Source organism: Bos mutus, chromosome 16, assembly GCF_027580195.1.
Source record: "Bos mutus isolate GX-2022 chromosome 16, NWIPB_WYAK_1.1, whole genome shotgun sequence".
In the NCBI taxonomy this organism is placed as follows: Eukaryota; Metazoa; Chordata; class Mammalia; order Artiodactyla; family Bovidae; genus Bos; species Bos mutus.
In genome coordinates, this window is record NC_091632.1 from 5,335,951 (window position 1) to 5,361,635 (window position 25,685).

Genomic DNA, 25,685 nt, shown 5'->3' on the forward strand with positions numbered 1-25,685 from the left:
AGATTGAAGGCGGGATGAGATGGGAATGACAGAGGGTGAGATGGTTGGACGGCATCACTGACTCGATGGACGTGAGTTTGACCAAGCTCCGGGAATTGGTGATGGACAGGAAGGCCTGTCCATCTGTGTGTGCTGCAGTCTGTGGGGTCGCAAAGAGCTGGACACGACTGAGCAACTAGTTCAGTCGTGATAACTAATACATAAACTAATAGATAGAGTTTACTGTTTTGCTGTCTGTAGTTTGGGGAAGTGTCATGTGATGTGTCTTGTGGGTTTCTTTAGGCTCACCCTGCTGGTCGTCCGCTAAGCTTTTTGGATCAGCAGGTTTATGTCTCTTGCCGACTTTGGGATGTTTTCTGCCGTTATTTGTTGGACAACTTTCTCGGCTTCATCCCCTGTCTCCTCTCTTGCTGTGACCTCAGGGACATGAACTAGGCCTTCTGGCCCCTAAGGATGTGCTTCTCTCTTCAGTCTGCTTTCTTTCTGTTGTTCATCTTGGGTAGTGTCTATTCTGTCTTCTGGCTCACAGATTCTTTGTTCTGTCTCCTCCATTTTGCTGTTGATCCCATCCACCGAGATTTATATTTCAGCCCTTGTGTTTTTCAACTTAAAATTTTCCATTTGTTTCTTCTTTATATTTTCTGTCTTCTGCTTCTCATCACCACTGGGTGGGGGTGGGCAGTCCGGCTCCTCCCTTGGTCTCCACTGACCACGGAGAGAGGCTGTGGCCTCATTACCAGCAGGTTGGGGGTCCTACTCTGACAACACCCAGCAAGCATCTCATTACAGCTTCAGCCTGGGAGGGAGAGGGGCTTCTGTTCCTCACTCAGCTTTGGCTGTTGTGGGTGGATGTGGCTGAGGAGGAGCAGTTAGTGTCCGAAAGTTCTCTGTCTTGCCAGGTTCTCTTTCCTGGTCCTTTGGCTGCAGAGAGCAGGCTCCTGTTGGTGCCTGTTGGCATCTCTGAGTTACCAGCTTCCTCAGCTCCAAGTCTGGGGTGCGTGAAGAAAAGAAATCCCAGGGACCTCACCTCCATGAGACCCTCAGGAGCTCCCCTCGTCGATCTGCCTTTTCCTCTCTCCATTTTAGGGTCAGTCCTCTCGTGTCTGTCTAATGGATCATGTCCAGGATTTTCAGTTGTACTTCATTGGTGAATACGGAGAAATACACCACACCTTCCCCGGATTATTTTTGAACACTTGTCTATGCCAGCCTTTAGAGATGCAGAGACAAATGAAATTAATTTTTTGCTTTCTAAAAGCCCAAAGGAGAGGCAGATGTGCAAACAATCTAGTCAAACATTCTGAGTATTTTGGTAGCAGATGAGATGCTGTCTGCTGGGGGCTGGAAGGAGGTGGGGTCATTACCCGACCCCTAGGATGGGTGGAAGCAGGGCTGGACTCTTAGAAGAGGTCGTGGTGCTTGAGCTAAACTGTGGCAGATAAGCAGATTCCTGGCCAGACACAGTAGGAAAACAGCAGGTACAGAGGCTTGGAGCCATCAGACAGCACCAGGGTTCAGGGAGCTGGTGCTGAGTAGGGTGGGGCTGGGAGGGAGGGGTGTGATGAAACTCAAGAAGCTGGCAGAGGGGGCAGGGGAGGGAGTGGGCTCAGCACCACAGAGGGCCCAGTGTGCCAGGCAAGCCCTTGAAGCCTGAAATTATGTGGTCAGATTTGTGTTCTCAGCTGTCACGCTGGGAGGGACGACACAGGAAGTGCTGAGTCCACTCAGCAGGGTTGTGTTCTGTTCAAGTGAGGGTGGGGCGTGGACAGTGGTGATGGGGTGGACTGCAGGGTGTGACCTTGGGGGATGTTTAGGAGACGAGATTCAAGATTCATAGGGTGGAACAGAGGCAGGAGGAGAGGGCGCCCCAGCTCGAAAAACGAGATCAGGCTTTGAGAAGGAGTGGGGGCAGGGAGGGGTCAAGCTGTGCAGGCGCTGGGCCCGGCGTGTCTTAGCAGAGACTTCAAAGCTGAAGAGGTGGACAGGTCGGGATTGTCGCACCGAACTGGGCGTGTAAATCATGGAGGGTTTGAAAATTACAAAAGAAGATCCAGAACTCAGCTGCCACGTTTGAGAGGAGGGGTCAATCAACCAGGTCCTGGTGAGGTCTGGTGGGTCTCCCCACAGCCACATTCCATGTTCACCACAGGAAAGCGTCCACAGGACCTGCCCCCGCCCTCCCCGGAGACCCGGCGTCCCTCCCCTCAGACCGGGTGCCCCTCCCCCGAGACCCGGCGGCCCGTCCCCTCCTCCTGCGGAGACCGGGCACCCCTCCGCAGAGACAGGGCACGGTGGGGGTCACTGAGCTCCGTCCAGCCTCCTCTCCGCCCGGCCTGCTCCTCTGTGTGCCCGGCCTGGCCCTGCTTCCCCAGCTGACCTATGTGGGGACAGTGGCCCTGATCCCCAAGCCTGGAGAGGGGGCATTTCAGGGCAAGGCTCCCACCAGGGCCCATCAGACTGGTGCCCAGCTGTGTTAATTGTCCAAGCCTCCAAAATCCCAGCCTGTCCTCAGCTGTGGTTAGAAAGCTGTCATCTCCTGCTGCTCTATCCGCAGGCTGCGGGGCCTTCTCTGCAGAGCCCTTGGAGGCTGGCATCATTAACCACCCCCTGCTGTTGCTGGGACCCTCTGGGCCTGGGAGGGCCACTCGGGACGCAGCCAGGGCCCGTGGTACGGGCTCTGTCAGCTGCGTGGGGTGACCGTGGGCCAACAGGTGCCCTTCTGGGCCTTGGGAATCCTGTCCTCCACGGCCATCTGCCCGGGAGGCTGCTCCCGCTGTTGGCTCCTGGAGTAACTGCACACAGCCCGGGGTCCTCCTGCAGCTGAGGCCCTGTGCCTCTGGGCAGAGTGCATGCGTGACTGACGGCCAGGACCTGCTGGCCACGACCTTGAGCGGGACTCGTGGCCCCACGGTGAGTGTTGTCCTTCAGCAAGTCACTTAGCCTCTCTGCTCCAGCTTCTTCCTCTGAAACACGAGGGGATCCAACCGGAGAGCCTCTGAGATCCTTTCCAGCTGAGTGATCCCATTACCCTCCATGATCTCTCGACACAGTGGTTTGAGAAGGAAGGTGGCGCTTACTGACTCCCGAGCACGTGCCAGGACGTCCCCGTGTATGTCATTCCCGTGGTAAATGTGAGGAAATGAGGTTCAGAAGGATGGACGAAGCTGTCCACGGCCAAGCACCCGGCAGCAGAGGACTGGCTCAACTCCGTTGCCCTCTCCGTGACCCCGTGGATGAAGGGGGCCACCCACCTCGGTTGGTCCTCACACGATGGAGCTGAATGCAGAGGGAGAGATGACCTGACTGAAGACAGAGGGTCTGAGTGCTGACTCCCTACTGTCTCCGGGACGGTTGTCTGTTCAGGAAAGCATGAATCAGAAAGAACCACGTTCCCTCTGGTCCAGTGTGACTGAGGGATTGCCTGGGATGTGTGTGCAAGCTCTGAAAGTCGAGGAATAAACAGTCTGAATAATCTCCGGGCGCTGGTCTCTTGCTGCGAGCTGGGTAGACTGAGCTCAGAGATGGAGCTCCAGGGCAGGACGAGCTTGTGGGAAGCAGAGCCCCTGGCCACCCGCCGAGACCCCTTCTGGACGGCCTCTGGAGTCGCCCCACGTCCACAGAAGCTGCCTGGGCTTACCCTGGGTCGGCTGACAGCTGGGACTGCTCAGACACCCTTCCGAGCTCGGATCCTGGACCTTCCGCACAGATGGCTGGTCTGCTCCTGAGTCATCAAAGAGAAGGGCCTGGAGCGTCGGGTGCAGACAGCGATGGAGGGGCCCTAGGAAGCTCTTGGCCGCTGGCAGGGAGCCCAGACCCCAGAGCCCCGGGGTTGGGGAGTGGAGCCCTTGCTTCTGCACAGGGTGGAGCTGGAAAGCCTGAGAAGCAGGCCCGTCCTCACTTTGAAAGCAGCTGACTGAGGTGCTGCCCCCGCCCCCAGCCCAGCTGATGAGATGGCACTCCCTGACCCGGGTCCCCACTGGGGCTGTCGACAAGGCGCTGGTCTTCTGTCCCCACCCCTCGAGGTCTGAGCAGCTTCTCGGCGCGTCGTCCCTGAGCTAGGGCCCTGGGCTGGACATTCCCGGTGTGAGGATTTAAAATTGTGATGTCTTGTCTTTTGCCGATGGCGTTTCTACAGAGCATTGAGAGCCTGGGAGCTGTGCATCTCAGAGGGAGTCCCGGGCTTCCAGTCCTGCTTGTGCCTCTGACGGAGGCTTGCGGCTGGGCTCCTGAGGTCAGATATGGTTTGGAAATGCAGTCGCTCATCTGCCTTCTGGAATCTCCATCTGTGTTAACATGGAAAAGGCTCTGAAACGCTCTTCCATCACACGCACCAAAGGGAAACATCGATACACTGGACTTGATCAAAATTTAAAACTTTTGTGTTTCAAAGTACACTCTCCAGAAAGAAAGGACAGCCCACAGGATAGGGAAAATGTTTGTGAATTATATATCTGATAAGAGCCCAGTTTTCAGAATACATAAAGAACTCTTACACTTAACAATAAAGAAGACAACAAGTTTAAAATGGGCAAAAGATTTAAACAGACGTTCCTCTGGAGAAGACACACAGATGACCAACAAGCAAATGAAAAGAGGCTCAACCTCATTAGTCATCTGCTGCTAAGTCGCTTCAGTCGTGTCTGACTCTGTGTGATCCCATAGACGGCAGCCCACCAGGCTCCCCAGTCCCTGGGATTCTCCAGGCAAGAACACTGGAGTGGGTTGCCATTTCCTTCTCCAATTAGTCATTGGGGAAATGCAAATCAAAACCATGAGCTATTGCTTCACAGCTGTGAGGATGGCTGTTATCAAAAAGACAGAAAATGACAGGCTTGACAAGAGTGTGGGAAAGTTGGAACCCTCATACATGGCTGGTGGGAGTGAGAATCGTGCAGTGACTCTGGAGAACAGTTTGGCCATTTCTCAAAAAGTTAAATACAGCGAAGCCGTTTGACCTATCAGTTCTCCTTCTGTGTGCACACTCGAGAGACCTGGACAGGAAAAGGTTGAGAATTCCCACTTTCCAATAAGGAGAGAGAAATAGTCATCCATTGGCTCAGTTCAGTTCAGTGGCTCAGTCATGTCCAACTCTTTGAGACCCATAAACCACAGCACACCAGGCCTCCCTGTCCATCACCAACTCCTGGAGTTTACTCACTCATGTCCATTGAGTTGGTGATGCCATCCAACGATCTCATCCTTTGTCATCCCCTTCTCCTCGCGCCTTCAATCTTTCCCAGCATCAGGGTCTTTTCAAATGAGTCACCTCTTCGCATCAGGTAGCCAAAGGATTGGAGTTTCAGCTTCAACATCAGTCCTTCTGATGAACACCCAGGGCTGATCTTTAGGATAGACTGGTTGGATCTCCTTGCTGTCCAAGGGACTCTCAAGAGTCTTCTCCAACACCACAGTTCAAAAGCATCAATTCTTCAGTGCTCAGCTTTCTTTATAGTCCAACTCTCACATCCCTACATGACTAATGGGAAAACCATAGCCTTGATTAGATGGACCTTTGTTGGCAAAGTAATGTCTCTGCTTTTCAATATGCTGTCTAGGTTGGTCATAACTTTCCTTCCAAGTAGTAAGCATCTTTTAATTTCATGGCTGCAATCACCATCTGCAGTGATTTTGGAGCCCAGAAAAATAGTCAGCCACTTTTTCCCCATCTATTTGCCATGAAGTGATGGGATCGGATACCATGATCTTAGTTTTCTGAATGTTGAGTTTTAAGCCAACTTTTTCACTCTCTTCTTTCACTTTCATCAAGAGGCTCTTTAGTTCTTCTTCGCTTTCTGCCATAAGGGTGGTGTCATCTGCATATCTGAGGTTATTGATATTTCTCCTGGCAATCTTGATTCCAGCTTGTGCTTCTTCCAGCCCAGCGTTTCTCATGAGGTACTCTGCATATGAATTAAATAAGCAGGGTGACAATATACAGCCTTGACGTACTCCTTTTCCTATTTGAAACCAGTCTGTTGTTCCATGTCCGTTTCTAACTGTTGCTTCCTGACTTGCATATAGGTTTCTCAAGAGGCAGGTCAGGTGGTCTGGTATTCCCATCTCTTTCAGAATTTTCCACAGTTTATTGTGATCCACACAGTCAAAGGCTTTGGCATAGTCAATAAAGCAGAAATAGATGTTTTTCTGGAACTCTCTTGCTTTTTTGATGATCCAGAAGATGTTGGCAATTTGATCTCTGGTTCCTCTGCCTTTTCTAAAACCAGCTTGAACATCTGGAAGTTCACGGTTCACATATTGCTGAAGCCTGGCTTGGAGAATTTTAAGCATTACTTTACTAGTGTGTGGGATGAGTGCAATTGTGCGATAGTATGAACATTCTTTGGCATTGCCTTTCTTAGGATTGGAATAAAAACTGACCTTTTCCAGTCTTGTGGCCACTGCTGAGTTTTCCAAATTTGCTGGCATATTGAGTGCAGCCCTTTCAAATCTTTCAGGATTTGAAATAGCTCAACTGGAATTCCATCACCTCCACTAGCTTTGTTCGTAGTGATGCTTTCTAAGGCCCACTTGACTTCCCATTCCAGGATGTCTGGCTCTAGGTGAGTGATCACATTATTGTGATTATTTGGGTCGTGAAGATCTTTTTTGTACAGTTCTTCTGTGTATTCTTGCCACCTTTTCTTAATATCTTCTGCTTCTGTTAGGTCCATACCATTTTTGTCCTTTATCAAGCCCATCTTTGCATGAAATGTTCCCTTGGTATCTCTAATTTTCTTGAAGAGAGCTCTAGTTGTTCCCATTCTATTGTTTTCCTATTTCTTTGCGTTGATCACTGAGGAAGGCTTTCTTATCTCTCTTTCTATTCTTTGGAACTCTGCATTCAGATGCTTATATCTTTCCTTTTCTCCTTTGCTTTTGGCTTGTGTTCTTTTCACAGCTATTTGTAAGGCCTCCTCAGACAGCCATTTTGCTTTTTTGCATTTCTTTTTCTTGGGGATGGTCTTGATCCCTGTCTCCTGTACAGTGTCACGAACCCCCGTCCATAGTTCATCAGGCACTCTGTCTGTCAGATCTAGTCCTTTAAATCTATTTCTTACTTCCACCGATAATCATAAGGGTTAGGGTGTGGGTGAGGGTGAGGGTGGGGGCTAGGGTTAGGTCATACTTGAATGGTCTAGTGGTTTTCCCTACTTTCTTCAATTTAAGTCTGAATTTGGCAATAAGGAGTTCATGATCTGAGCCACAGTCAGCTCCCAGTCTTGTTTTTGCTGACTGTATAGAGCTTCTCCATCTTTGGCTGCAAAGAATATAATCAATCTGATTTCAGTGTTGGCCGTCTGGTGATGTCCCTGTGTAGAATCTTCTCTTGTATTATTGGAAGAGGGTGTTTGCTATGACCAGTGCATTCTCTTGGCAATACTCTATTAGCCTTTGCCCTGCTTCATTCCATACTCCAAGGCCAAATTTGCCTGATACTCCAGGTGTTTCTTGACTTCCTACTTTTGCATTCCAGTCTCCTATAATGAAAAGGACATCTTTTTTGGGTGTTAGTTCTAAAAGGTCTTACAGGTCTTCATAGAACCGTTCAACTTCAGCTTCTTCAGTGTTACTGGTTGGGGCACAGGCTTGGATACTGTGATATTGAATGGTTTGCCTTGGAAACGAACAGAGATCATTCTGTCGTTTTTGAGATTGCATCCGAGTACTGCATTTAGGACTCTTTTGTTGACCATGATGGCTACTCCATTTCTTCTAAGGGATTCTTGCCCTCAGTAATAGATATAATGGTCATCTGAGTTAAATTCACCTATTCCAGTCCATTTTAGTTTGCCGATTCCTAGAATGTCGACATTCACTCTTGCCATCTCCTGTTTGACCACTTCCAATTTGCCTTGATTCATGGACCTGACATTCTAGGTTCCTATGCAATATTGCTCTTTACAGCATCGGACCTTGCTTCTATGACCAGTCACATCCACAACTGGGTGTTGTTCTTGCTTTGGCTCCACCCCTTCATTCTTTCTGGAGTTATTTCTCCACTGGTCTCCAGTAGCATATTGGGCACCTACCGACCTGGGGAATTCAACTTTCAGTGTCCTATCTTTTTGCCTTTTCATACTGTTCATGGGGTTCTTAAGGCAAGAATACTGAAGTGGTTTGCCATTCCCTTCTCCAGTGGACCACATTCTATCAGTCCTCTCCACCATGACCCGCCCGTCTTGGGTGGCCCCACATGACATGGCTTAGTTTCATTGAGTTAGACAAGGCTGTGGTCCATGTGATCAGATTGACTAGTTGTCTGTGATTGTGGTTTCTGTCTGTCTGCCCTCTGATGCCCTCTCTCAGCGCCTACCGTCTTAGTGGGGTTTTCTTACCTTGGACGAGGGGTATCTCATCATGGCTGCCGCTCCCGGCCTTGGACGGGGAGTGTATCCTCTCTGCTGCTCCTGACCTTGGACGCGGGGTATCTCTGCTCCGCTGCTCCTGCACCGCACAGCTGCCGTAGAATGTCATCCATAGAATGGGGCTAATAATATTTAGTATGTCATACAGTTGCTGTGATGTTAAGTGAGTTACTGTGTGGAAAGCCTGTAAAACAAGGAAGGAAGCATTGTTGTTGTTGCCAGAGCCCCTGCTCTGGGCTCACCACTAAGGACAGCTTCTCCCTGGGCCGCCCCGTCAGGAGGATGCCAGCGTCTCGGAAGCTGAGACTGGAGGCCCGGTTAGTAAGTGCCAAGGCAGCATCAGCAGTCCAGGCTGAGGAGGGCCTGCACCTGGGTGCCTACCTCCTCGAGGCCCAGCCGAAGACCTCCCCAGGACTGAGGCTCTGCTGACCTGCTGTGTGTGCTGGTTTACTGAGGTACAAGGTGCGTGAAATGAAAATCCAGTGAGCTTTCACAGACGGAAGCTGTCGTTTAAGTGCCGTGACAAGCGTGGTTTGGGACAGTCCCAGCCCTTCAGGAAGTTCTGCGCGTCCCTTCCTTCCTGGTCCTGGAGGCCCGGGCCGTGTCTCTCTGACACAGCGGTAGTGGCCACGTGGCGAGCCGGGTATGGCCCGCAGGTGCGGGTGGCCATTCCACTCGGGTGGCAGGCGGGTGGCCAGGCCGGAGCATCGGTCAGAGCTGCGCCTGCGCCGGGCCTTGGGCTCATCATCAGTCGACCAGGCCTCTCACCACACTGCAGTCAGTGCACGGCCGGGCTCCAGGTGCCGGGGAGGGCGGTGAGGCAGGCCAGGCCCTCTGGTCTGGTACAGCTGGAGGCGGTCCAACGGTCCCTCTGAGCGGGGACCTCTGCAGCGAGGAGGTCACAGGCCGCACCCGTGACCCACAGGGACCGTCTGCACGGCCTCCTGTCTCCCTCACCTGGCGCCCCTTTCTCCTCCTTCATCACTTCTCATGGGGGCGAACCCGCTCTGAGAGGACTGAGGCTGAGCTCCCAGGCTTGAGGACGAGGACCCAGCCTGCTGTCTCCTTTGCCTCCGTGTGAGTCAGGGTGTTGGCTTCTCCCTGCTCTGCCCTCGATGTCTCCTCTCGTGCACCAGGAGTCGCCTGGGCTTGAAGCTGGTGTGTTACCCTCAGCAGCAAGGGCAGGTTGGACCCGAAAGGGGCAGTGTGCCCCCGAGACCTTTTTCAGGCAGCGAGGAGTGGGGTGCTTGTCTGCATAGCCCCCCTGAGTGGGGCCCTGCCCCGGGCTCCATCACAGCTGGGTGCCCCCACCCAGGGAGGGGCAGAGCAGGCCTGGCAGAGGGCGGGTGTGGGGAGCTTGGGTGTTGCTGGGGAAGGTTGCACGTGCAGGTGTGTGTGGGTGTGTGCAGGTGTGTGTGCCCGCGTGCAAGCGTGTGCACGCATGTGCGGCTGCGTGCGGATGTGTGTGCTTGTGTGTGCGGGTGCGTGCAGGTGCGTGCAGGTCTCCACAGCTCAGCCCCCTGGTGCAGGCCTCTGGGCAGGAGACCCACAGCCCGACCCGATCTCCGCACTCCCCTCTGGCCGAGAATCCCCTTCCTGCTCATCGCTCTCAGCACCCACCCCAGCCCCCAGGGGAGTCTGGGCAGTGAGACAGCTGAGTCAGGAGGTAGGAAGTTTGCGGTGACCGCACCATCCCCGAGCTCCTGGCTATAGCCCCTGCTGGCCCCCTTCCCGAGGGACACGGCCTGCTTAGGTCTGGGGCAAGCTGCAGGTGGGCACAGTGGAGACGCCCTGGATGCACTGAGCTCCTGCCCCCAGGGGCAGAGGAGGCATGAGGTGAGGGTGCTGCCCGCCTTGCGGGCAAAACCACCACCAGGCCTGGAGTGGGTCTGCAGAGCTTCTGACTCAGCCCCTTGGCTGGTGATGAAATCAATGAAACAGTGGGTAAGGGCTTCCCTGGAACACACAGCAGGTGTGCTGACCACTGGGCTCTGCAGACCACATCTCGTTCGCTTGACCCTTTAGTGGCACTGAAGGGTCAACAGTGAGTGAGTGGGCATCAGGAACTGAATGACGGGAGGCCTTCCTGGAGGAGGCGGTGACGGAGGCCTTCCTGGAGGAGGTGGTGCTACACTCCTGCTCTGAGGGCTGAGTCCGGAAGAGCGGCAGGACGAGGCAGGTGGTTGTGTCCCGAGGATGTGAGGTGGGTTTGAGCCAGGCCTTGTGGGCCAGACGGAGGCTCCCTGCAGACGGGGCAGCAGCCTCGGGGCTGTTCCTCCATCAGAGCCACACCTGCAGCCCCAGGGTGCATCCCGGGGTGACTGGGCCCTGCTGGTCTGTCATTCCTGGAGGCGGCCCTTCTCAGCTTGGGGCCACACCCCTCAATCACCCCCTCCTTCCCATCACCAGGGTTCTCGGTGCACGGACACCTCAGCGAATGCATCTCCAAACCCAAACCGTCCCTCGGAAAGTGGAAATTTGGGTCTCCAGGGCTGAGTAGGGGCTGCAGCCGAAGTAGAGGGGCGGGGTCGCTGAGCCTGGCATGGGGTCTCCTCCCCCATCAGACTGGGGCTCCCACGGGCGCACAGGCTCCCCCACTCCAGCCCTGCCCCTCCTGCCTCTGCTCCCGCCCAGCGGGGCCGGTGGAGGCACACGGGATGGACAGGAGCTATGAGCAGGTGTTCAGACTGACTCTTGGCCCCGGGGGTCAGTGTAGGGAACCACCCCCAGAGCAGGTGGGCGAAGAGACCAAGTGCACAGGTGCCGGGGAAGCCGCAGCTGAGAGCCCGGGAGCCTGGTCTGCCTGCGAGACAGGACCACACCTCTGGCCCCAGCAGCGGCTCTAAAGGCCCTTCCCGGCAGCCACCCTGGCCCCGTGCTGAGGAGGTGTTGTGTCGGCCGGTCTGCCCTGTGCCTCAGGGGCCCTGTTTGCAAGGTTGGGGCTCTCAGGATGACCAGGAGAAGGGGAAGGAGGCGGCTGCTGGAGCGGAGGGACGTGAGCACACTCAGGCTGCACGGGGTCTGGCAGGAGGTGGGAGGGGCCCCCAGAGCCAGCTGTGAAGAGGTCTGTGGTCAGACTCACTGAGGATGGCCCGCCTGCCCTCAGAGGATGGCTGGGGCTCTGGGTTCCCACAGGGAGGGGACTGGGTGGGAGGCTGGGAACCGGATCGTGTCTGTGACGCCCCGGTGGCAGGAGAGGTGGGAGGATGGGGCGGTGGTGGGCGAGGCAGCCACACAGGGCCCCCCACCCCAACAGGACGCGGTGCCCGCCTGGGCTGCAGCCCGGGAGCTGTCCAGCACGGAGCCTGCTGAAAGCAGCAGCGCCTGGCCCGCAGGGGCCTCAGGGGGGTCGGGCTCTTCCCGGGGCCCCTGCCCCGTCCCTGCCCCCGAGGTTGAGGCGAGCACAGGGGGCAGGCCTGGGATGGCGGGTCTCTGCTCCTTCTCCGGGAGACTGCCTGGGTCGGGGAGGGAGCACCGTGTGTGCAGTCAGCACGGCAAAGGGTGAGGTCTCTGCTCTGCTCCCCCCAGGGAGGCCCCGGGAGAGGGTGGCCCCCACGCCCCAGGCTCACCGTGAGGCCAGCCAGGAGTGGCCCTGGGCCCACCACACAGCTGGGGACCCGGGTTGCTTCTGCTGTGAAGGAGGGTGACGGTGTCTGCTTCCCAGGTTGTGTGAGGCCAAGCTGGGCTCGTGTAAGTGCTGTGCTGGGAGCCGGGGGCGGGGCCCTTGCTCTTCCTCCTCCGAATGGTAGGCCTAGTCCAGTGGCCCACACCCCCCAGGGCTGGGCTGGTGCTGAGGGTCCTTTCCCATCATTCTGAGGCTGCAGGTGGGATTGAAGGCCGTGCCCCCTGGGGAAGGGGTCTGTGATAAGAGGAAGGGTGCGGAAGGGATGATGAGGAGGCAGTGCGAACCCCCACAGCCCGCCTGCTGCCCAGACCCCCGGGGTTGGCCCCACAACCCACCTTCCCCCTTCCAACACACACACCCAGTCCTTAGCCTGGAGCTTCTGGGTGAGCCTCCATGCAGACCACAGCCTCTCATACAACCACCAACGTGCCCCAGGGGCCTCCAGCTGAGCCCAAGGGGACAATACTGAGACCCCTTCCCGCAGGGCCCTCCCCTCCCTGTAGCTTGGGAGGTTGTGCCCGCGCCCCACCTGCTGCCAGCGCTGTGGGGACGCTTCCCGGCCTGCATCCTCCACAGCTGCCTCTCATTTCCTGCCTCCCGTGGCACCCCCGGCCTGGGGCGGGGAGGCATCTCCCCTGACCCAGCTTCCTGGGCCCAGGAGACCGCCGCCGCGTGGTCTGGACAAGGAGCAGGGCCCAGCCCGCCGGGCCCTGGGCATCTCTGTTCCACCAGCACCGGGCGCTGGAGCGCAGAGCAGGGCAGGGCCGCCTTCTCCAGGAGCCATGGGCACTGAGAGCCAGCAGTGGGGTGCTGCCGGGGCCCCCGGGGGCTCCTGGATGGTTCGACGCCCGGGACAAACAAGAGGGTGTGGAGAGGCCAGCTGGAGGAAGACAGGACGCTGTGCGGCGGGGACAGGCCGGAGGCATGGCCAGCAGGCAGCGGGAGTGAGTTGGGGCTCTTGTGGGCCCCGGGGGCTTGGTTTAATTGCACGAAGGGGTCGCAGTCAAAGTGGGTTCAGCCAGGCCCTCTGCCCTCAGTGAGGACATGCTGAGTGGGCAGCAGTGGGGCAGGGGACCAGGCCTCCATCCTTCTGATAAACAAGTGGCCAGAACTGGGGCCCTGGCACAGGGTGCGGGACCAGGAAAAGCCCGCAGGAACCACGGAGCTGACTGGACGTCCTTGGCCTGGAATCGGGGGCCTGACTGCAGCTCTGTGACCCGGGACCCAAACTCCAAGTTCGCTGAGTGTTGGGGTGGCAGAAGCAAAGGCCACGGGTGAGGGCGGGCACCTGCCGTCAGGAGGCTGGCTCCGTGCGCTCCCCCGGCTCGGTGACGGGAAGGCGGGAGGTGCGGTGTCTCTCTGGGGCTCATCCTGGGGCCGGCAGAGCCCCTGGAGGTAGTCGTGCCTGTGGTGTCCCTGGGACTGGTGGCCGTCGTCATGTGGGGCATCAGAAGCAGGCGGGCTCTGCCCCTGAGAAGACCGTCTGCGCCCGCTCTTGGCATCGGGGCTTTGGTGGCTCCCTCAACCACAAGGAGAGTGCGAGGCTCTCTGCGCCAGCCGGCAGCCTCCTGCCTGCCCTGGGGCCTCCAGGAGCGTGCTCCCTGGGTGGGGGCTTCTGGGAAGACAATGTCACAGTGCTCTTGGGTCCCACGTGCAGGGCCCCTTGAAAGTTGCCTCATCTTCACGTGCAGCCCAGTCCCTCTGGCCGGAAGGGGGCTCCTTTCCCAAGGCCGTGTTCAGTGGGAACGGAGAGCAGAGGATGTGTATGCAGAGTCCGTAAGCCAGCCCGCCTCAGCCTGCACGTTGCGACAAGGGGCACAGAGCACAAAGTGAGCTTCTAGGCTTCTCTCCCCAAACCTGCGTCTCTCAGAACGCGGTGCTCTCCCGTGAGCTGGGGCCTCGGGCAGGCTCCCTGGCTGTGACCGCTATTCAGGGCCACTTGTGTGACTGCTCAGCAAGAGACTGGGCTGAGGGCAGAGGGAGGATGGGCGTGTGCTGTAAACAAGGAGAGAGCTTTAGTGCATTTTCAGCATCACAGTCATCGCCAGGGAGACCCTGAGAGGGAAAACGTTAACACTCTGTTTGGAAACAATTCTGCGGAGATGCAGGCCCCTCTCTGCTCCCTCTTGGTTCTGCCCATCGCCAAACCTTCTGTGCTCAGAGACAAGCTGAGTTCTGCTTCAGGCCAACCCTGGGCTCCAGACCAAGGGGGTGGCTCCAGCCAGGCTGTGTGCCCTGAGGGGGGAGCATCTGGTCATCTGTGACTGTGGTCCCCTCATCCTGTGGCTCTTGGGGACTGAGACCCCATGGTCACCTCTAAAAGTCTTAGCAATATGGAATGACCTCTGACTCCAAAGAGGAAAGCTCCAGGGGGGAGACCGTCCCTTGCTCCTTTTTGTTATTATTACTGGATTTTAGCTGCTTGGCAGTGCTGCGTTAGTTCCTGCTGTACAGACCCCTCTCTGTCAGCACAGAGCGCTGAGCAGAGCTCCCGTGCTCACGGCAGGTCTCCGTGGTTACCTGTTTTCTGCTTCTGTGCGTGTGTACTCAGTCATGTCTGACTTTCTGTGACCCTGTGGACTGCAGCCCTCCAGGCTCCTCTGTGCCTGGAATTCTCCCAGCAAGAATGCTGGAGCAGGTTGCCATTTCCTTCCCCAGGGGATCTTCCTGACCCAGGGATCGAACCCACATCTCCTGCATCTCCTTCATTGGCAGGCGGATTCTTTACCGCTGTGCCACTGGGAAGCCTATCTATTTTATGCATAGTACCAGTTTTATATATATATATATGTGTGTCAATCCCAGGCTCCCAGTTCATCCGTGCCACCCCCTCTTTCTCTGCTTGGTATCTAAATGTTTGTTCTCTGTGTCTGTGTCTCTGTTTCTGCTTTGCATATAGGTTCATCTGTACCATTTTTCTAGATCCCACATATATGCATTAATCTAAGATATTTTTCTCTTTCTGACTTACTTCACTCTATATGACAGTCTCTGCATCATCCATCCATGTCTCTGCAAATGGCATCATTTCATTCTTCTTTATGGCTGAGTAATAGTCCATTGTGTGTGTGTCCCGTCTCCTTTATCCACCCCTCTATCAGTGGACCCCCAGGCTGCTTCCCTGACCTGGCTGTTGTAAATACTGCACATCCCTTGCTCTTCCTGCGGCCCGTGACCTGCTCAGAATTGAGTGACAGCAGCCCAGATGCCTTGGAGCACAGTGCAGACAGACCGGAGTTTGCAAAAGGAAATTTAAATTTTAAAAGCTAAGGGAAGCTAAGTGCAGTGGGGCGCCTGGAACACAGAAAAAGACGTGGGTGGAGAGACTGGTGAACTCTGAGAAGAGTCTGTACTTCACTGAGCAGTTACGAGCCGATGTCAAGTTTTTCCCTTTCACAAAGGTACCTGGTTATACAAGACTTCAGCACGAGGGCAGCTGGGCCAGAGGGCATGGAGACTTTGTCGTATCTCTGCAGCTTCTCAGTAAATCTGAAACTACTTCAAAATATGAACTATGTTTTATAAACGGTGGAGGGAGGGACCAAAAAAGTGGACAAAGATGAGTCAGGAAATTCAAGAATAGTGAGGCTCGCAGGTTTCGGAGTCGACCCCTGCTTCCTGGTTGGGGAGCAGAGAGCCCACCCGCGGCAGGGCCTCTGGAGCCACATTGTCCTGAGAAGACCACCCCCCAGCTCCCGTGGTCCTGACCTCAAGTCTGGCTCTGAAGCATCATTTCCCCCACCTCGCGGGAGGCCCAGCCCTCCCAGGGCCTCTGCAGAAGTGAGTCCTCAAGCCTGCTTCTTCCTTCCCTCTTGTTAGGCTCTCAGGCCCCCAGCACCCTCCGCGCTCCCTGTCCTCGACAGACTGAAGCCCCGGTGGTCATGGTCACCGACCCCACCCAGCCCCAGGGAGTGAAGCAGGGAAACACATTGTTGATAAAAAATCCTACATGGAGAGCCAAGACTTCAAACAGATCAACTTGAAGCTAAAGTGGGAAGGCCCACACCACTTCCCAACCACTCACAGCAGCTGCAGTGGGACCCCTGCCCTTTGGACGACAGAGTGCCACCCAGCTCGGGTACCAAGTGCCCCCCACCCCATCTGGGGCTCACGCCAGCCCTCCCCTCCCCGCCGAGGGAAGGGTCTCCGAGGGCCACTCCCCGGATCTCTTCTTGCCTCGGTGACCCCTCTTCTCCGTGTTTCCTCTCCGCGCGGGAGAAAAACGACGGGACGCCGTCAGACCCAAGGCTGCTCTGTGCTCTCCGTGCCGCAGTTAACCCTTTTCTGAATTATCTTTTGTTGCCATGAAATTGCTTAGAAGCCTCAGGCGTGGGCCCGTGGCCAGGTCTCCCGAGCCCAGGCACTGCCCTCTGGCCCGGCCCCCACTGAGGGGGCAAGCCTGGCCCAGGCCCAGCGGATGTGGGACCCTCAGAGCGGGCATCGTTAGAAGTCAGGCTGGAAAGCACGGAGGGCTTCAGAGTGCGGGGGCTGGCGAGCTGCAGCCAGAGAGGCGCTGAATGAAGCAGCATCTGCCTGAGACGCTGTCTGCCCACCTCTGGTCAGTTCGACGTGCAGCTGGTGAGCCGGTCTGTCCTCAGCTGTCACATTGCTCTCTGAGGACAGGAGGGGCCAGGAGGAGCAGATGGCAGCAGTGGGGTCAGGCTGGTCACCTGGAATCTCTAGAACTTTTAAGGCTCCACCGGCCCAGGTGACCCGCCCCCTGAGTCCCTCTCCTGTACCTTGGGGTCGCCGCAGACCATCCTGAGAGTCCTGTCTGAGAGGGAGTCCTGTCTGAGAGGGAGCCCCACCTGGCCCTCCGCCTCGCAGTGCGCATGCAGGGGCAGCAGGGTCCGTGCTCCCTGGGCCGCCGCGGCCACCCCGGGGCCGGCAGAGGACGCCGGTCATCGCTCGGGAACTCGCTGATTGCTTTGTCTGCCGAGTGCCTGCACTCGCCCGCTCTCACCGCTCCGGGGCCACGTGTGACCCAGGTGCTAGGGAGGGTGCCCAGCACCCTTGAGCCGTCCTTCCTGGAAGGACGACTGAAACTCTGCGGCCGTGGTCTCCACCCCCGAGGACAGAGCTGGGCGTGGAGTCAGGAGTGCTGCCCTGGCTTTTAGGGCGTCTGGGGCACCCACTGGGCACTCAGGACGGGCACAGCGTCTCATGAACCTGCTGGGATCTGTCCTCCTGATGGCGCCCTGAGGAACAGACCGTTTCAGGCGTGGACAGCTGGCCCCTAGAGAGGCTGGCACTCAGACAGTAGGCCTGTGAGTCTGGATGGGAGTGAGCTAGGCTGTCTCCTCTCCATGTCTCACGCTTTCAGTTCTGGTCATGATGCTAGTGATTAAGATAACAAGGAGCAGTTGGTCACAAAAGGCCCCTGCAGAAGCCACGTGTGAGACCACTGCCCACGCGCCCACTCCCGCTGGTCAGCGCTCATCAAGCTGGCCCTGGAGGTCAGGCTGCTGTTCCCGTTTCATAGATGAGGAAACTGAAGCTCAGCAGAGGAATGGGTGGGGTTGAGCTTCACATCCAAGTTTTCGACCGCAAGCCCTGCCCTTTCCGCTGCACCACAGAGCCTTCCTGCGGCATTTCCCCGCTCTGATACTTAGGACCTTCTCTTTGTTGAAATCCCCATCCATCCTGCCGCAGTGTAAATACAGCTATGAAAATACATTACTGTGTGTTTGTTTTGTCTTGCTTTTACTGAGGGCATCAGAGCAAGCACACAGCATGGCCCAGCCCTGGAATGTTCCATGTTCGCTCTTCCTCGCCACCTGGTCCTTCGTCTGCTCCCTCCCTGTGCCTGGTGCTCCCCCAGGGTGTTTCTCAACGTCCCCCACCTTCCCTCAGCATCCTTGCTGCGCCTTCAGACCTCAGCAGCCAATCCTGTAACTCCAGCATCTCGTTGCCAAGTAACAAGCTTCCTACATTCATTAGAATCTCCATGACAACAAGTATTGCCAAAAGAGAGAGAACAAGAAGTTAGGTGGTGGTTGGAGGAGGTGGTGAGACCTTGTGTTCTGGGACATCCACGCAGTGGTCACTTGCTTGCTCTCAGGGTCCCCAGAGAGGTCACAAACAGCGTGGACCAGAACCTAGGAGACAACAAGTCACGAGGCCGATGTCAGCATGTGCGGCTGGAGGGTCTTCTCGGGGACGTTCCCTCAGGTCCCAGGAGGAGAGTCACAGGCATTCGTTTACGTGGGGTGGGCGGGGCCCGTGAGCACCTTTCTGTGGGCATTGCAGAAGGCAGCGGGTGATGGAGGGTTTTCCAGTCACTGCTCGAGGGAAAGAGCGGTGTGGGGAGGAAGTTAGGAAGCCTGGGCCCTCGGCCTGGAGCTCGCTCTGGCTTCTCCACCTGCCCATCCAAGGGCCTGACAGGCGGTTACCATGGGGCTCAGATCGAAAACCACCCGGATGAGAAGTTGGAGGGCAATCTCAGAAACGGGAGGGACTGAAAAGAAAGGGGGGGCCTGGGCCGGACAGGGCACCAAGGAGCAGCGGACCAGACCTTGGGGAGAGCAGGCCTGCCCGGCCTGCCCTGCCGCCTGCGGGCTGCCCTCAGCGCTCTCCCCACCCCCGCCCCCAGCGCACCAGACGGGCCCAGTCGCTGGTACTCCCCAAGGGAGGAAGGCCCCTCCCAGCCTCAGACCCAAACCCCCGAGGCCCAGCACTGTTCAGGGGGCAGGCAGAGCAGACTGCCCGCACGGTCTGCCCCCACGTTTTTGCCTCCAGCTCTGCCCCTCTGCTTGGCCTGACTACCTGAACGTGGTTGAAGCTCCGGGCCCCCCAGAGACTGCACCCACCCCCCCCACCACGGTTGCACCAGGATCTGGGGGAAGGGTGCTGAGAGTCAGACTGGGGAGACAGGCTGGATGTGGCTTTCAGAACAGCATCTGCAGCGTGTGACTGAGTTCTCCTGCGACCCCACCTTGGACCTGGTAATCCCCTTTCCAGAAGTGCAGCCAGAAGCTGTCATCCGAGGCCCCAGCAGAGCTGGCCTGGGTGTTCATCACAGTCTTACACAAAATGGTAGGAAACTGGAAACCTCCAAAGGGTTAGTGACAGTGGGTGATGAGCCAGTTTTGTCTAATGCAGTCACAGAAGTTTATCAGTGATTCACAACAATGTTTCTGAAAATGTCTGAAGGTTTTTAAATGGAAAGTAAAAATGCTTACTACATAGTAAGTGAAAAGATGTAAAATGTATGTATAGTATCATCACAATTTTACGATGTCTATGGGTATAAGCGTGAATTGTAAGGAGCCTGGAAGAAATCAAGACGTGTAAGAAGGTCAGTGTCTGCTGGTAAGGCACACAGAGACAGGAATGGGCAGGGAAGCCTGGTGTGCTGCAGTCCATGGGGCTGCAAAGACTCGGACAGGACTGAGCCGCTGAACAACAGCAGAAGGCCTGTAGGGGATAGACATTTTCCTCTTTGTATTTTTGTAGGTTTTTCCAAGTTTTTTCTAATGAGCATGTTACTTTTGTTATAAGAACTAACCTTTTAAAAGCACTCCCCTCGGGCTACCACATGAAGTGTTTTTCACTCTGCTTTAGACTGAATGCTTATGTCCCCAAGTTCTTATGTTGAAATCCTAGCCTCAAGTGATGGTGGGAAGAGCTGGAGTCCTTGGTATGTGGTTAGGTCATGAATGGGATCAGTGTCCCCGGAAAGAGACCCTCGAGAGCCCCCTCACCCCACCCTCCATAAGAGGACATAGTGAGAAGATGCCGTCCATGAGCTGGAAACAAAGGCCCCACCAGATGCCGGATCTGCTGGCTCCTTGACCTTGAACTTCCAGCCTCCAGAACCACGAGGAATAAGCCCCACCCACCCCACCACCCAACCCCCACCACCACCCCACCCCCATCTATGATATGCCATGAAAGCTGCCAGAATGTGCTAAGACACGCATTATCTCATTTCATTTTTATAGCAGCTCAGTGATGTCGGTCCCCACCCCTCACCCCCCCGCCCCCGCCATTTTTCAGATGAAACAACCAAAGTTTGGAGAGCTTAAGTGACTTTCCCAAAGCCACACAGTTTATAAATAGCAGAACCAGACCCTGAACAACACTCCAAAACAGTTATCACAAGTTCAAGCTGTTGCCCAGGGTGAGTGATCTGTGATCTGTGTGGCTGTGGGTTTCTGATCTGAGAGTGCGAAAGCGCACCTTCCTGCTCTCCATCCGCGCCCTCGGCTGGCCTGGGAGCCTCTGCTCTGCTGGTTGGGCAGCCCTGGTCCAGCTCCTGAGCTAGCCGTCTTGGGGGGACCCTGCCTGGAGCCCCTGTGCCAGGAGGAGTGGACAGTGGTGGGGCCCTGAGCCTGGGCAGGGCGGTGGCGGCTTCTCCAGGGTCTGCCCCCAAGTAGTGAGACAGGAAGAGCGGGTCCCCCTGCTCCCACCAACGTGGGTCTCCTGCAAGCTCGCTGGCCAGCCTGCTGGGCCTGGTGGGCCCTGGGGCGCCGAGCTCTGGGAACCTCACGGCTCTGGGGCCGACCTGTGAGACCGGGTTGGGGGGATTCATGGAGGAGGGGAACCTCTCCTGCAGCCCTGGCCCCTCCTCTGTGCGTGACTCCTGCACGGATGTGCTGCTGCTGGGAAGGGGATGGTCCCGACGTGGGGGCGTCATCAGCAGGAGTGACCGGAGCGTGGTCAGTATGGCCCAGAGGGGGCCTGGGACATGCTCTGCACAGGGTGGCCGGTGCCCCCCCGCCCCGACTACTCTGGAGGACAGCGGCCTGGAGCCTGACTCCCCACCCCCGACTTTGCCCCACCTCCCAGATGGCGCTGCTGAGGCCTGTGCATGAACAGCACTGGAGTCCAGGCACAGGACTAATCCTGGGCCGCCACCAACACCCCACACCTGCCTTCGCCGTCCCCTCGAGGTCTCTGCTTGGGTAACGGCCCAAGGCCTCGTGCCTTGGCAGGAGGCCTGACGGCACCTCGCAGGGGGGTCTCCCTGGTGGGTTTGTGTCCTGCCCCTCCAAAGGCCTCGGTGTCGCTGGTGTTCACACCAGTACCAGCCCACACTGCGGGTGCAGGGTCTCCAGTGGTGGGCTTTCAGAGAGGCCCGGAGTCCCCCAGACCCCGCCTGCCCCAGCCTGGTGGCCCTGGACCTCGGGGCCTGGAGCAGTAAGTGGGCGTGTTGGGTGACGTCGCCTGCATCCGCCTGACTGGACAGGCAGCCCTGGGCCTGGGGCTGAGAGCAGAGTGGGAGGGGGAGGTTGGCCGGGACGTGGTGGGCCGGCTCGTGGCTGGGGCGGGCGTGGGACCGTGCGGCTCCAGTTCCCAGGGGCCTTGGGCGTGCCTCCCCCAGGCTCCTCTCACATCTGCTGTGCATCCCCTCTGGAAGCCAGGCCTCTGGCAACCAACCAACACAGAGGGCGTGACGCAGGAGGGAGGAGGGATAGGGTGAAGCAGGGCGGTCGGTCGTGGGCCCCTCCCAGGGCCTGGCACCTGCAGCCTCATGACTCAGGCTCCCGGCACCCATCTGCAGGGCTGCCGCTGCTGGGAGCCTCCCTATGGGGTCTTGGTGCGGGGCTGCGAGTGCTGGGGCTGTCCGTGGGCCCCCGCTGGCTCAGCACCTCTGCCCCCCGGATTGGTGGGGCAGTTTTAAGTCATGGATTTTCACTGGCACAAAGTCATTTCTTTTGGCTGATTGGTTGAAAAGGAGCCGAGGGTCCTGGCAGTAGAGCCGTCTGTGGGGACCGGGTCAGTGGGACGTGCCACCCCCGACACACACACACCCTCAGCTGTGGCTCGGGGCGGCTGTGCTCAGGGGCCTCTCTCTCAGAGGCCAGGGAAACAGCCCCCCAGTGGGAACCACATGTCCTCTGAGCGGGGCACAGCCTTCTCCGCTGGGGCCAGACTCAGTTGACTGTTCCGTCTGGTTTGCTGGAGCCCAAAGCCGGGTATGGAGGCCAAGGGGGTGGGGGTGGCCCGAGATCCTGTCCTGCAGTCTGCCCACAGCTCGGGTCTCCGGTCACCTCTGTCCTGACAGGCTGACAGAGTTTAGAGGCTGGCCAGGAAAGGGAAACGTTTAGTAAACCGTTATCGCAGGCCTGTCCTCAGCCCTGGGAACCCCCTGCCCAGTCTCGAGTCCCTCGAGGAGGAGAGTATGGGGCGTGATTGGGGGCACCAGGCCCTGCTGTCTCCCCGCTGTGTCTTGGCACAAGCCACGTGACGCTGGGCCTGCCTGTGCGGGACTGAAGCTCAGACGCTGAGGTCTGAGCCGTGGCTGCGGTGCTCAGGGGTCCGGGGCCCTGCGCAGGGGTGGTCAGCCCGTTGCCTCTGCTGGTCAGGGTGTGGCTCAGCCCTGTGCCTGTGGCCAAGTTCAGCAGCTCAGGCCACATCTGTGATCATCCCCAGGATACATTTCTGCGTCTGGGGCCATTCCCATGGCCGTGTGCCAGGGCTCTGCCCTCATACCACGACTAGAAATCACAATTTTCCAGGAGATAGTAACCTTGATAGTAGCCGATGTTAACTGACTTAATTGCGTCTCTTCGATTCTCATGAAGCCCTTGGTTTTTGCTGTGTTCCGGCTAACCGTATGCCTTCACGAACGTCTTGTTCGAGCTTTTGGCCGCTGCTTCCAGGGGGTGTTGCTCTTGATCCATGTGGTAGAGCCCCCTGGGCCTCACCGGGTGGCGAGTGTGCTTGCAGTATACTGGTGGCCTGAACCTGGGCAAGCGCTTTCCTGTCCCCCAGGGACTTTAATTCTGCGCGCTCCAACCTCTCAGCGTCTTCCTTCAGGATCCCTGCCTTCGGTGCAATGCTATAAAGGCTTTTCCCACAACAGAGTTGCGGGAGCATCCATGCCTGGCTTCTGCTAATTGTTGCGTGATTCACTTTCCACACCGCGCCTTTCCTCTGAAGTTGACTGTGTGTCTTCGTAGCCGACTTCAAATTTCCTTTGAAATGAAAGTGATTAATTGATCTATTAGTTCATTCATAGCATGCTGGGGAGGATACGGGAGAGAGGGGGTGACTCACAGATCGAGGTCCAGGAGAAAAGGACAGGTGCTGGTGGCAGGGGCTGCCTAGAGGGCTCCGCCTTTATCTCAGGGTGGGACCCTCGTCTCTGAGGCCAGAGGAGTGGGCGGAGGAACGGTTGCCTGGGGCAGGAGGTGGGTAGGGAAAGGGCTAGAGAAGAAGGCTGTGGGCTGGGTGCCCATATCTCCAGGGATACGTGGGTGGGCACAGCAGGAAGGAGCCGGGAGAAGGGCAGTGATGCCAGGCAGGTGCAAGCCGGACGGCAGGAGCCTGGCCAGGACAGGTGCGGGCAGGCTGTGACTTGCAGGGGCTGCCTGCCGGCGGGCCAGTAAAATCTGGAGCTAATACTCCACGGCCGTGTCCAAGGGAAGGTGGGTGTCAGGCAGAGAGGCCACAGCAGGAGCCAGCCGGGGGCAGGGAGTTGGTTCCCCGGGGGCAGAGCATTCTGGATTCGAGAAGAGACTGAGGCGGGGAGTGCCTGCCCCATCTGTGGACAGGCACCGGGACAAGCGTAAACCACCCAATCACACAGCACATCTCAGTGCATGGCACTTTCTCCTGAATTTGCAAGAGGCAGAGGGTCCTCCCTGAGCCGGGTGGGCAGCCAGGACACGACCGAGGGGCGCCGGTGCCCCCAGGACAGGGCCTAACGGTCTCCCGTCCTCTCTCCACAGCTCAGTAGCCCTGCCGCAGGCCCGCCGGCCATGGACAGGACAGCCAGCCTGAGCGCCGCGGGCCGCCCCCAGCACACCTCCGCCATCCCCGTGCCCCGCGCTGCCTCGCAGAGCAGGACCCAGACCCCAGTGGCATCACCCCAGCTGCGGCCGCGCCAGGCCGGCCTGGCCCTGAGCCCCCAGCGGGCAGTCTCCCCAAGACTGGGCAAGGCCAGCGGCCCTTCCAGGGGCTCGTCCCCTAAGGCCCCCTGGGGGAGAGGCTCCCCCAAGGCCACGGGGGCACCGAGGGAGCTGTCTGAGGGGGTGGGAGCTCCCACTGGCTCCCCCTGGAGCAGCCCCCGCGCGGCCCCCAAGGTGGCCCTGGCCAGCCGGCCCAGATCGAGAAGAGCTGGAGAGACACGGGGCACCCCAGGGCAGAAGAGGGGGGCCCAGGAGGGGACCGTGACCCGCCAGACCCGCGGCAGGAGCCCCTCCCGGGCCAGCTCCCATGGAGACACTCAGATACCAGGGACTCCTGAAGCTCAAAAGCCCTCCAACCACCCAGGGAAAGATCAGAGAGACGTTCCCGGCACAAGTTCCGGGGTGCCTAGGCCTTTGGAGCCTGAACTGCAGATGGCTTCGGGGCCTCCCTCCCCGTCCTGCAGCCCCGTGCAGAGCCCACGCCCGGCCCTGGGGGCCGTCAGCTTTGGCTCAGCCCACACGCATGGCCAGCCTGTCACGGCCACTGTGGCCCCTTTCCGGTACAGGTAAGCTGTGGGGGGCAGCGGGGGGATGGAGCCTGGACTTGGGGGCCCGTGGAGGGGAGGGGCTGGTGGAGAGAACGGAAGGTGGAGGGGAGCGTGGGGGTGGGGGTGGGACCCTAAGGGGGCGCCAAGACCCAACTCTGAGCACGCCACGAGACACAGGCCCGGAGAGGTGCCCGCAGCATGCTCACTTCTTCAAGGACAGGTGTCAGGGTGTTGCGCGGCTCATGCAGCCAGCTACAGCCTGACCCGACTCATCTGGGCCAGCCGCCGCTGAGCAAGGCCTTCCCTCCATGGTCGTGAAATCCCCGCGGACCCCCAGGAGCCCCCAGGCTGCCCGCTCTCTACGCTTCCCAAGCTGCCCGTGTGCATCCCCAGGGGGCCAGCTTTGATGTGGTTGGCACCTTCAGTGGGGGCCGAGCCACCCTTCACCCCAGCACAGCCAACAAGCCAAGCTGCCCGCTCTCTTCAGATGCTGCAAGTGGAGCTCAGAGACGTGCTTCCGTCTTCTGTCCGTCCTTAACAATAACATATACCTCTTGTCTGAAACGGCCACTATTAAATAAGCAGTGTTCTGATTACCAAGTCTGGCACGGTTTCGAGATGCTTGAATGCAAATGAAGTGCTTTCCCTGACTAAGCGGACTTCCTGGGGTTTTCCTCTGGGCTGATTCCAGGACGAGCTCCCCCCCAGTTTGGGTCGAGAAGCCCCCTGGATGCTGGGTCCCCCGGGTGGGAGCAGCTGGGGTGGAGGAGGTGAGCGCACATTCATGTGAAGCCAGAAGTGTGGCTTGACCCCTGGAAGGTCTTGGGCTCCCCTGCTCCACGTAACAGACATGGGCCGGGACAGGGGTACGCCCCTCTCACCTCATACCCAGCCTTCTGCAGGGCGCTGCACTCAGTTACGGACTCCACGGTCTAGAAGGGCATTGGTGCAAGGAAAGCACACTGAGAGGAAGGCTACCAGGGTGATAGGGACCCAAAGAGGCCCTGAAGGGTGTGCCGGCGAGGAAGCAGTCTGCCCTGGAGAAGGGTGGCGAGGCGAGCGAGGGCTGCTCTGAGGAACGTGCAGGCTTGTCATGTGTGTGACGAATTAGACGCACCTGGTGCGGCTCCAAAGCGCTAAGTCCGTGTCACAGTGTCTACAAGTTAGCAAGAACTTTCCAGCAACCGAAGAGGCTCAGATTATCCACCAGCAAGTGTCCCGTGGGGACCCCGCCCCTGGGGGCACCCCGGCGTGGCCCGCATGCCCCCCCGCCCCCGTGAGCTTCTGG

General features: G+C 57.9%; 1 protein-coding gene across 1 annotated transcript in view; it reads left to right on the forward strand.

Annotated features, from left to right (window-relative positions):
• The window catches only part of NAV1 (neuron navigator 1), a 197,015-nt gene that overhangs the window by 33,724 nt on the left and 137,606 nt on the right, over positions 1 to 25,685 (forward strand). Inside the window, 1 exon segment of the mRNA XM_070384624.1 lies at positions 23,670 to 24,415. Within this exon segment, the coding sequence (XP_070240725.1) occupies positions 23,700 to 24,415 (716 nt within the window). The 5' untranslated portion in view covers positions 23,670 to 23,699.